General features: G+C 42.3%; 2 protein-coding genes across 2 annotated transcripts in view; both read right to left on the bottom strand.

Moving 5' to 3' along the window:
- Positions 1-2,851: 2,851 nt before the first annotated feature.
- Positions 2,852-6,605, bottom strand: LOC123103105 (UDP-rhamnose/UDP-galactose transporter 6). Its single transcript, XM_044524595.1, has 6 exons — positions 6,413-6,605; positions 5,499-5,720; positions 4,684-4,868; positions 4,397-4,597; positions 3,899-4,060; positions 2,852-3,571 (listed from the first exon to the last, which is right to left on the bottom strand). Exons 2-6 carry the CDS (start codon positions 5,626-5,628, stop codon positions 3,251-3,253), a joined length of 999 nt encoding a protein of 332 aa, XP_044380530.1. The 5' UTR covers positions 5,629-5,720; positions 6,413-6,605; the 3' UTR covers positions 2,852-3,250.
- A 982-nt stretch (positions 6,606-7,587) lies between these two features.
- Positions 7,588-11,394, bottom strand: part of LOC123101299 (uncharacterized) — a 61,457-nt gene continuing 57,650 nt past the window's right edge. Inside the window, exon 3 of the mRNA XM_044522811.1 lies at positions 7,588-7,591. Coding sequence (XP_044378746.1) covers positions 7,588-7,591 — 4 coding nt within the window. The remainder of the gene's footprint in view (positions 7,592-11,394) is intronic.

Below are 11,394 nucleotides of genomic sequence, written 5' to 3'. Positions count from 1 at the left end.
ACAGAGAACAAGGGAACACCTTGCTCTGATACCAATTGAAAGTGCGTTATATCGACTAGAGGGGGGTGAATAGGCGATTTCTATGAAAGTCTTCAAAACGTGGATGTTATGAAGACAGACGATAGAAATAAACCTATTACCCTGCAGGGGAAGGTAGACTACACTAGGCAAGCCATAGTCAAGTATCCAATAGAGTGAAAGCACAACGACTAATAGCAGCAATGTAGTAAGGATCAGGTAGGAAGATATTGTGAAGCCACACAGAACACGCAGTCACTCAGTGAAGACAAAAGATAGTTCGAACATACAATGACTTTACAAGGAGTAACAGTAAGTAAAGGAAAGGGAAGATGAAACCAGTGACTCGCTGAAGACAATGATTTGTTGGACCAGTTCCAGTTGCTGTGACAACTGTACGTCTGGTTAGGGCGGCTAGGTATTTAAACCTTAGGACACACAGTCCCGGACACTCAGTCCTGAACACGCAGCTCAGGACACCCAGTCCTCACCGTATTCCCTTGAGCTAAGGTCACACAGACCTCGCCCAATCACTCTGGTAAGTCTTCAAGGTAGACTCCCAAACCTTCACAGACTTCGTTCACCGGCAGTCCACAATGTCTCTTGGATGCTCAGAACGCGACGCCTAACCGGCTGGAGGATGCACACTCCTCAAGTGTAATAAGTCTTCAGATCACACAGACAAGAAGACTTAAGTGATGCCTAATTCTCTTTGGCTCTAGGTGGTTAGGGCTTTATCCTCGCAAGGAATTCTCTCTCAAAGGCTTCGAGGTGGGTTGCTCTCAAACGACAAAAGTCGTACTCTCAATCTGAGCAGCCAACCGTTTATGGTTGTGGGGGGTGGGCTATTTATAGCCACTTGGCAACCCGACCTGATTTGTCCGAAATGACCCTGGGTCACTAAGGAACTGACACGTGTTCCAACGGTCAGATTTCAAACTCACACGGCAACTTTACTTGGGTTACAAGCAAAGCTGACTTGTCCGACTCTGGACAAGATTCGCTCTCATAGTCTTCACTCGAAGACATAGGTTTTTGGTTAGGCATCACTTCAGTCAGTCTGACTGGTTCTCTTGGACCCCACTTAACAGTATGGTGATTCCTATGACTCAACACAAAAGAAAAAGAACTACAAAAGATCTAAGTCTTCGAGCTCCATAGACTTCATGTGGTGTCTTCTCTTGTCATAGTCTTCAATGTGAATATCTTCATATACCACATTTGACTTCAATGTCTTCATACATTTTTAGGGGTCATCTCTGGTAGGAAAATCGAATCAATGAGGGACTTCTACCTGTGTTATCCTGCAATTCTCACAAACACATTAGTTTCTCAACTAGGTTTGTCGTCAATACTCCAAAACCAACTAGGGGTGGCACTAAATGCACTTACACCATGTACTTGATAATCGACGGCGATTTGTACCCCACATAGATCCCCAACTTCCTGTGTGGGCCCATAGATGTCCGCTGTGGTGGTGAGATCCGGATGTATGCAGCACATTCGAACTTACGCAGATGGGAAATGCTTGGAGGATTTCCACGTACCAATTCCAGAGGGGAAGAACTGTGATATGCAGTTGGCCTCAATTGTATCAAGTCAGCAGCGTGTAAAACAGCGTGACCCCAACAAGAGGTTGGCAAGTTGCAATTCGTCAACAAAGGTCTTGCAATGAGTTTGATCCTCTTAATCAATGCTTCAGCCAAACCATTTTGTGTATGGACATATGAAACAGAGTGCTGAACTTCAATCCCCAAAGCCATGCAATAATCATTGAAAGCACGTGAGGAGAATTCTGCAGCATTGTCCATCCGAATTGATTTAATTTGACTTTCAGGATAATAGGCTTGCAACTTAATGACTTGCCTCATTATCTTGGCAAATGCATGGTTTCGTGTGGATAGAAGACACACATGTGACCATCATGTAGATGTGTCAATCAGAACCATGAAAGACCGGAAAGGTCCAGATAATGGCTGAATGGGACCACAAATGTCTCCTTGAATACGTTCAAGGAACTGGAGTGGTTCAGCTTGTATTTTGAGGTGTGAGGGCCTCAAAATTAGCTTTCCCGTGACACAAGATGTGCACACAAAATCAGAAGATTGAGGAAATTTTGACTCAAGCAAATTATGACCAATGGAATTGCTAGTAATTTTTCTCATCATCCCTATTCCAGGATGGCCTAGACGATCATGCCAGGTTTGGAGTGCGTTAACATTCTGAAAAATTACTTTGTATGCAACATGTTCCACGGGTTTGATGTACGTATAGTACAAACCAGACGATAGAGAAGGAATTTTTTCATGTACCTTTTTGCCATATCCGTCATCTTTAGTAAAGAGTAGATACTCCTCTTTGTTGTCTTCATGGATTTCAATATAAAAACCATTTTTACGGATATCTCGATAACTGATCAGGGTACGTGCAGAATCGGGATACAATAAAGCATCCTCAATTGTCACATATGTACCACTTGGAAGAGGAATTATGCCTTGTGAATAATGGTGCCACAAACTCCATACTGAGGGAGATGAAATATTTCCAAACTCCATACTAAGGGTGACCGGCGGTCGCTGTCCACGGACATATAGGGACATGCGGGAACAAAATGATCTTTAATAAATTTCTGCGTTCTAAAAATGTTCGATGACTAAACAATTGCAATAAACGTGTCCATATGATTTAGTTCGTAAATATAGCTTTCCTTGGAGATTGCATACACTGATACACCGACGTTTACTACTCCCAGAAAGAAGAGGGGGAGATGTCTACCGTCTGTGTATCAGGAAATATATATCAAGTACACACAATAACATGATTGGGCGAAATATGGTCTATAAAACCCCGATAATGAATTTCATTCAGTAATGACAATTCAGAAATGATCCTAATGTGTAGTCCATACTTCCACAAGATCAAAACAAGGCCTTAACTTCCAACATTCTTCACCACAATTCCACAACCTTCACATACGACTTACTTCTAAAGGATTATACTATACTCAAACCTTGTAAAACATCTCGTGACTATGAATGTATCGAAAAAATGTGACGGTAATGTATGTAACCTATAACGAGAACGGTGCCGAGTTCCTAGGTGGGGTAAGGTTCAGCTTCTGTAGTAACCTCTATCAAGAACAATACCAGACTGTCTTCCTTCGATGTGTTGTGTGTCACCAGAAACCTCAAGGGAAAAAATATGCACGCACTGCAGTTGCCAATTGCAAAAATCACTTCTCACCACCATCCTTGTCTTCTGAACCTCCATTGTGCCTGTCGGACCTCACTGGGAGGACACTCCGACGCTCTTTGCCGCCTGGCTTCGCTGATGCGTTCCCATACCACATCATTCCAAGAACAGCAAGGATCATCCCAAGGACTACGTGTAGGTTCAGGCCCTCCTTGCCAAAGAAGAGAAAGCCAAGGAAGAGGACCAGCACAGTCTTCATGTGGCCTAAGACTTGGAAAGATACAGCAGAGAACCGGCCGATGCAGATGAACTGGCTCAGATTAACGCCGATGGCGATGATGCATGAGAGTACGACGAATAACTGCAGTCACAAAATGCAATGATAAGATAGATGACAAAATAAAGAGGTTGAATGTGTAGACAAACTAATCTTGCAAACACTAAAATCAAAATTCTAGTCAAGCTAGTCACGTGAGGAAATGAAAAGCCACGAATTCAACTAAATATGAGATTCAACAAAGCAGAGCAACAGAAGTTTTCCACAATAATGTTCCCTAAAATGCTGGCCATTTCCCACTTTATCTCTAAGCAAACATAAACCAGCTAATCAATTGCTTATACAGAAGCTGCAACATAGATCACCATAGGTTCAGGGACATGAAACACTGTTACAATATTGATTTCTTACCAGAGAAAGCGATGTGAAATTGAAGTGATCCACCCTTTTGCCAGTCAACAAGAAATCCACAAAGGGCCCTACTAACAGGAGGGAACCTGCTTGGGCTGGAGCAGTGTGGCCTAGGAGATTGAATGAGTTCAGAGAGTACTTCCGCTGCAGATAATGAACATACTGCAAAAAAGGGGAAAAAAGAATTAACAGTATTTCAAGTGGGTACTCTTTCCAATACATGATAAGAACAAATAACAGAATGGCAGCAAACATAATCAAATAACAGTCAGTCATGAGGTTAAACAACAGAATGCATAGTAATGTCTGTAAACATTATAAAGATTGGCCTCTTATTCGATCATTGTTTCAAGACCTCTAATAGATAAGCATGTAACACTATCATGATTATTTTTTATTTTATTGTGTGTGTGTGTGTGATTTATCTTTCAGCAACAGGATTCTATTGACTTGGAAGACATATACAGTCACCATACAAGTATAGGTATTTCAACTTACATATTGTTGGAAAGCTGTACTCCAGACAGCTATAACAGCTGCAAGCATGCCTTTTGCATTCACACTGACATCAGTAACAGTGCAAACTGCAACGCCTATAAGTACAACCATTATGCTCAGCTTTGTGTCCCGTGAATAATGTACACGATCAAAGACAACTTCCAGAAGACATGATGCGGGTATCATGCACAGCTTTGCTATCTGAACAAAAGAAAAGAATTAATTAAGAGCTAATAATGCGAAGATACATAGCTTATAGGTAACAGAAAGTCAGAAACTACACTGACCTGATAAAACCCCACAGAATTCCACATCAAGCTCACATTCATGCCAACGATCGACAAATTTGAAAAGATTACAAACTTAATCAGATCTGGTAGCGGTAAGTGAGAGGGCTGGCTCAGGCCTAACCACCGAAACACAATAGTCATCAAGGTCGTTGTCAATAAATGAAGGCCAGTTAATGTTGTGGCTGCAAAAGGCATAAATCATAATCAGTGACATGGCAGGAGTTTATCCAAGTTTTAACACATGTGCAGTTTGTTGAGGGTCAGAAACCTCATAGAACTTGTAAGTTATCGCTACCTAGTATAACAATAAATCATATTAGATTAGCATGCTTCTTATGTTCAACAGACGCATCCCAAGTTTACGCCAAGCAGGTTAGCATAGCAGCAGACACCTAGGATTGCCTAACAGTCAAATCCCTGACTCTCAGATCACTATAAAAGTAATCTAGTTGAAAAAACTGTTATGAGTAGGTCAAATGCTGACATACTCATCTGTAATTAAAGATTTATCAACAAAAGAGCATCTAGAATTTACATGCATGGAATTTGCAGTACCAATTGGGGATCACAAAAGGTTTAAAATAACTTCCTGATCCCTTTGTACACTAAAATCAGCAGAGCAATACTAATGCGCAATTCAGAAGGAGAAGCCTACGATAGTCAAATTGAAGTCAGACAGAAATTGAAAGATATAGAGCAAAATACATCATAACATAATCCTACTCACTGCCAAAAGTAAAGAACAAGATGTGAATAGGTTGAATTAATGATGTATGTGACTACATAATTCTTCACCAAAGCTAAAAACATACCAAAACTGAATCCATGTGTAGCCATTAAGGCTTTGTTGACCATGATGATCCCAACGGATGAGGTGATATTGAAACCCCATGCTGCAAAGTCTAAGGCGGCCTTCTTGTCGGATTTTCTCGGAGAACCCATCTCTATCTTCACAGGTTCAAATCAACACTTGGTGAGCTAGAGTCTCTGAGGCACAAATGCCATCCACACAAGATACAGAGCCCAGGATTTAACTGCAGTAATGAATTAAAGCCATTTCAGATGATTACACAGTGAACAAAGATGGTGCTGCTTGCACCTGAGTTAAATAAAATGCCCCAAGATTAAGCAGAAATTTGTCTAAACAGCGCACACTACTACAATTTACCTGAGAACTACTGGTTCTGAACGCAATTAGCAACATATAATGCAGGAGCCCTACTGTTTCCTTCTGCTCCAGTAAAAACAAGCCTGCTCATGCCCGGATGCAGCTACTCATGGGAACCGAATGCTCTTCCTCCACGGAATAACAGCAACAACTGCTCCAACAACGCAGCTCTAACCCCAAAATCCCTCCTAGCCCAGTAATCCACCTGCGAATCCGAATTCGTATCTCTACTTGCAAAGCTGATAGACAACAAACACTACGCGACGCAGCAACCCTGCTGATCCCGAACGCTCTGCTACACACAACCCTACTGATCCCGACGCTCTGCTACACACAACCCTGCCCTGCTCATAGTCCGGATGCTCCTCCACGGAACCCCATCAGGGAGTGCTCCAGGAGCGCAACTCCACACCCCGGAACCCCTCCTAAATCCAGCAAACCGACCAACGAACCCGCCCCCAAATCGCAGCTGCTCGCGCCAAAAACCCGCGCCAGATCGCGCGTCCCCCCGAAAAGGCTGCGGCGGAAGGGAGGGGGAGGGGGAGGCGGAATCCTTACTCGAGAAGCGCGGGGCTCGATCCCTCCACCCGGAAATGGCAGATCTCCCGGCGCTCTGATCTGAGATTTGGGGTGGGAGGGGTGGTGTGTCGCCGGGGTGGGGGGTGTGGTGTTCTGTGTGAGTGTTTCGGTTTCTTCCTCGCCCCCTCTTTTTTTATTTTTGTTTAATTTTTTTTCCGCGACGCTCACAACTACCTTCGGCATCAGATCTGTGCCCCCATTTTATAGGCTGCCGGGTGCACGCATTTTTGTGAGCCCAGAGTTTTATTTACGCTAATCTTGGGGTTTTATCGCTAAGTTGTCCTCGGTTGAATCGCCACGGTTTGGTTTTCGTGAAGGTGACAAGTAATCCATGAAGAGAAAACAATAACAACGTGAGAGGAATATGCAAGGTGTCATGCATAAGAAAAATTGAACGTCCTGTTAGGGTTACTATCATTTTCACTTCTCACTCCAAGCGATTTGGCACGGCAGTGATCCTCCTTTATTGACACCAAGTTTGTTTTGCATCAGAACAACGTTATCTAGTAAGTTAAGTTTAAAACTAGAACATATGGTAAGTTTCATCCCAAAAATTTCTTGCTCAATATACTAGAGTTAAGAATTAGCCACACAAAGAAAAGAGGTGGTAAGAACATCTCCGACAACTCCCTTTGTTTTCTTTGTCTGTATCGAAGAAGTTCGGCAAAAAACTTCGTCCAATAGCTTCATTTTTTCATCTCCTTTTTATGACCCAATACTTCCCCAAGACCATGGGGACCACGTTTCACCCCACCAGCCCTCTGATGTCCCGGAGCATCGCCATCGACCATCGGGTCGCCATCGACCTCCCGCACTCTTCATTCTCCTCAGGGATCAGCGTGGGCGCGCCGTCTACCCAGCCAACAATCGCCCCCCTACCCCTCTAAAATGCAGAGGGTAGACAATAACCGCGTGGAAGATATTTCAGACCCGAAACAGATAAACGATTGTCCTTCGTCTGAGAAAAGAAACTATGATTGTCCCTAGAAAATACCATTAAAATGAAGAGACAACACTTTGTTTATCGTTATATGGTGCATATTCAGAAATTCAATTCGACTCCCGGGAGCACGTGCTCCCGGGCCTAAAAATAACTTTTTAAATGTCAAAAAATCATGACAAAAATTTTATGTGTTGTTAGTTACATCCAAATGCTAACTGCAAATTTTAAGGCAAAAATGTTAAGCATTTTAGCATGTGCAAAAAAAGAACACCAAATGTTACCCCCAAATGTCACCTTAAATTTGTTTTTTTTCACCGACGGAACAATGCTGCTCCATTTCAAGCATGCTTGCGACACTAATACTAACATCCACAAAATTTTCAGATTTTTTATAAACATTTACTAGTTTTTTTTCATGTTACTCTCCCGGGAGCCAAAAAGCCCCTCCCGTGCATATTGTTTTATCTCACCATGGATGCATGACTATATTCTTTACCAACTACCATGGTACGCTCTAAAAAGGAAGGCAACACGTCACAACTTAAATTTCGCTATAGTACCAATAGCATGTTGTAATTTTATTAACCATGTTTGTTTAGATTCTACCTAACTATAACAACATTAAAGTGCATCCAATAGCTAACTCACGTATTATAACTATTCATTCGACTATAGATGACAAAAAGGTCACTCTTTCCATGCACGCATAGAATCGAGAAGCACTTTAATATGCAGATGCATTTGCAACTAATCAGGAACTTATGCATGCCAACTAATGCATGGGCCAACCCGTTCCAATAATCAATTTAGTGCAACTTCTTTTTATGTCACAAGCCGTCTATATCTTCAATTAAAGATCACAAATCATCCCAACAAAAATGAACATCCAAGTTAAAGCAATTGAGATTCCATACGTATATACTATATATGTGGGGGAAATAGATGTAGACCATGTGAATATAAGTACCAATCTTAGTTTACATGGTGACAAGAATTGTGATCTTAGCCTAAAATGACAATGGAAGTTATAATTAAGAAGAAAATCAACAAAGTAGCGCACAAACGTGAAAGAAAACTCCTTCAAGCAAATATATCTAAGACTATATGTTATTTCATTTATTTCCAAAATAAAGCTTGTTACATTTACCTTTAGACTATAATCCGTTGTCTGGTGCTATTACTTTCACACTAGACTCAAGTTTTATACTATGAATGGTAGTGCCAGCGTTGTTGCTCATAATTCTAAGGGAACGGTCAACATATCAACATAGGAAATGTTGCTTTGTGTGGTATTATTGACACGGCTAGGATATGCACTTGTTTCATAGGTCTTCCCTTCACTTTGGACATGTAGTAATCCTTAAATCTGATAGTGCACATGATTTGCTCTCGACAATGTCTCTAGACTCCCTACTACATCTATAGGTAATATAATCATTATTTTGGGGAGTTACAAGGATCATAAAAGAGGACCCGGATGGAAAACACGAGCTCTGAGGCTTATGTCGATTGTTAAGGGCGTGCATGGTTACTTGCATCGATTTTTGCTCCCTTGCATCACCAATTCAGGTTGGCTGAGCTAATACAGACTATAGGCCATGTCGCGCATTGTCTGGTTGTGAAGGAAATATGCCCTAGAGGCAATACTAAAGTTATTATTTATTTCCTTATATCATGATAAATGTTTATTATTCATGCTAGAATTGTATTAACCGGAAACATGATACATGTGTGAATACATAGACAAAACAGAGTGTCACTAGTATGCCTCTACTTGACTAGCTCATTGAATCAAAGATGGTTATGTTTCCTAACCATAGACAAAGAGTTGTTATTTGATTAACGAGATCACATCATTAGGAGAATGATGTGATTGACTTGACCCATTCCATTAGCTTAGCACTTGATCGTTTAGTTTGTTGCTATTGCTTTCTTCATGACTTATACATGTTCCTGTGACTATGAGATTATGCAACTCCCGTTTACCGGAGGAACACTTTGTGTGCTACCAAACGTCACAACGTAACTGGGTGATTATAAAGGTTCCCTACATGTGTCTCCAAAGGTACTTGTTGGGTTGGCGTATTTCAAGATTAGGATTTGTCACTCCGATTGTCGGAGAGGTATCTCTGGGCCCACTCGGTAGTACACATCACTTAAGCCTTGCAAGCATTGCAACTAATGAGTTAGTTGCAGGATGATGTATTACGAAACGAGTAAAGAGACTTGCCGGTAACGAGATTGAACTAGGTATTGAGATACCGACGATCGAATCTCGGGCAAGTAACATACCGATGACAAAGGGAACAACGTATGTTGTTATGCGGTTTGACCGATAAAGATCTTTGTAGAATATGTAGGAGCCAATATGAGCATCCAGGTTCTGCTATTGGTTATTGACCGGAGGCGTGTCTCGGTCATGTCTACATGGTTCTCGAACCCGTAGGGTCCGCACGCTTAAAGTTTGATGACGGTTATATTATGAGTTTATGTGTTTTGATGTACCGAAGGTAGTTCGGAGTCTCGGATGTGATCACGGACATGATGAGGAGTCTCAAAATGGTCGAGACATGAAGATTGATATATTGGACGACTATATTCGGACACCGGAATGGTTTGAATTAAATAGCTTGAATGTGGTGTTTCGTCAATATGCAACGGAGTTGCATATTGAGCTCCACTTAATTTGTAGCATTGTTTGTGCACTTTGCCATGCCATGCTTCATTAAACCGGACATGCATCATACTTGTTTGCGCATCGTGCCATGTTGTTGTAGTGGTTGTTTACTTTGTTGTTTGCTTTCTTTCCGGTGTACTTCGTCTCGGTAATCCGGTAACGTCGTGTTGTGAGGATTCGTTCGTCTACGCACGTTTGTCTTCTTCATGGACTCATTCTTCTTCCTTGCGGGATCTCAGGCAAGATGACCATACCCTCGAAATCACTTCTATCTTTGCTTGCTAGTTGCTCGCTCTTTTGCTATGCCTATGCTGCGATACCTACGACTTGCTTATCATGCCTCCCATATTATTGAACCAAGCCTCTAACCCTCCTTGTCCTAGCAAACCGTTATTTGGCTATGTTACCGCTTTGCTCAGCCCCTCTTATAGCGTTGTTAGTTGCAGGTGAAGATTGAAGTATGTTCCTTGTTGGAACATGGAGTTGTTGTTCCTTGTTGGAACATGTTTACTTGTTGGGATATCACTATATATCTTATTTAATTAATGCATCTATATACTTGGTAAAGGGTGGAAGGCTCGACCTTATGCCTAGTGTTTTGTTCCACTCTTGCCGCCCTAGTTTCCGTCATATCGGTGTTATGTTCCCGGACTTTGCGTTCCTTACGCGGTTTGGTAATAATGGGACCCCCTTGACAGTTCACCTTGAATAAAACTCTTCCAGCAATGCCCAACATTGGTTTTACCATTCGCCACCTAGCCTTTTCTTTTCCCTTGGGGGTCGCGCGCCCAAGGGTCATCTTTATTTTAACCCCCCCGGGCCAGTGCTCCTCTGAGTGTTGGTCCAAACTAAGCTGCCTGCGGGGCCACCTCGGGGCAACTTGAGGTTTGGTTTTACTCGTAGCTAGTCTCATCTGAGTGTGTCCTGAGAACGAGATATGTGCAGCTCCTATCGGGATTTGTCGGCACATTCGGGTGGTGTTGCTGGTTTTGTTTTACCATTGTCGAAATGTCTTGTAACCGGGATTCCGAGTCTGATCGAGTGTTCCCGCTAGAAGGAATATCCTTCGTTGACCGTGAGAGCTTGTGATGGGCTAAGTTGGGACACCCCTGCAGGGATTTGAACTTTCGAAAGCCGTGCCCGCGGTTATGGGTAGATGGGAATTTCTTAATGTCCGGTTGTAGAAAACCTGAAGTTGACCTTAATTAAAACGCATCAACCGCGTGTGTAACCGTGATGGTCTCTTTCCGGCGGAGTCCGGGAAGTGAACACGGTGTTGGAGTTATGCTTGACGTAGGTTGTTTTAGGATCACTTCTTGATCATACTTTTATCGACCGTGC

This window comes from Triticum aestivum, chromosome 5A, assembly GCF_018294505.1.
Source record: "Triticum aestivum cultivar Chinese Spring chromosome 5A, IWGSC CS RefSeq v2.1, whole genome shotgun sequence".
NCBI lineage: Eukaryota > Viridiplantae > Streptophyta > Magnoliopsida > Poales > Poaceae > Triticum > Triticum aestivum.
This window is presented reverse-complemented; position numbering and strand designations above follow the sequence as displayed.

Coding starts and splice junctions, on each gene's coding strand:
- LOC123103105 (XM_044524595.1), bottom strand. CDS start 5,628: ATGGGTTCTCCGAGAAAATCCGACAAGAAGGCCGCCTTAGACTTTGCA. Junction 4,869..5,498: donor TACACATGGATTCAGTTTTG/GTATGTTTTTAG, acceptor TGCCTTTTGCAG/CCACAACATTAACTGGCCTT. Junction 4,598..4,683: donor ATTCTGTGGGGTTTTATCAG/GTCAGTGTAGTT, acceptor TCTTTTGTTCAG/ATAGCAAAGCTGTGCATGAT.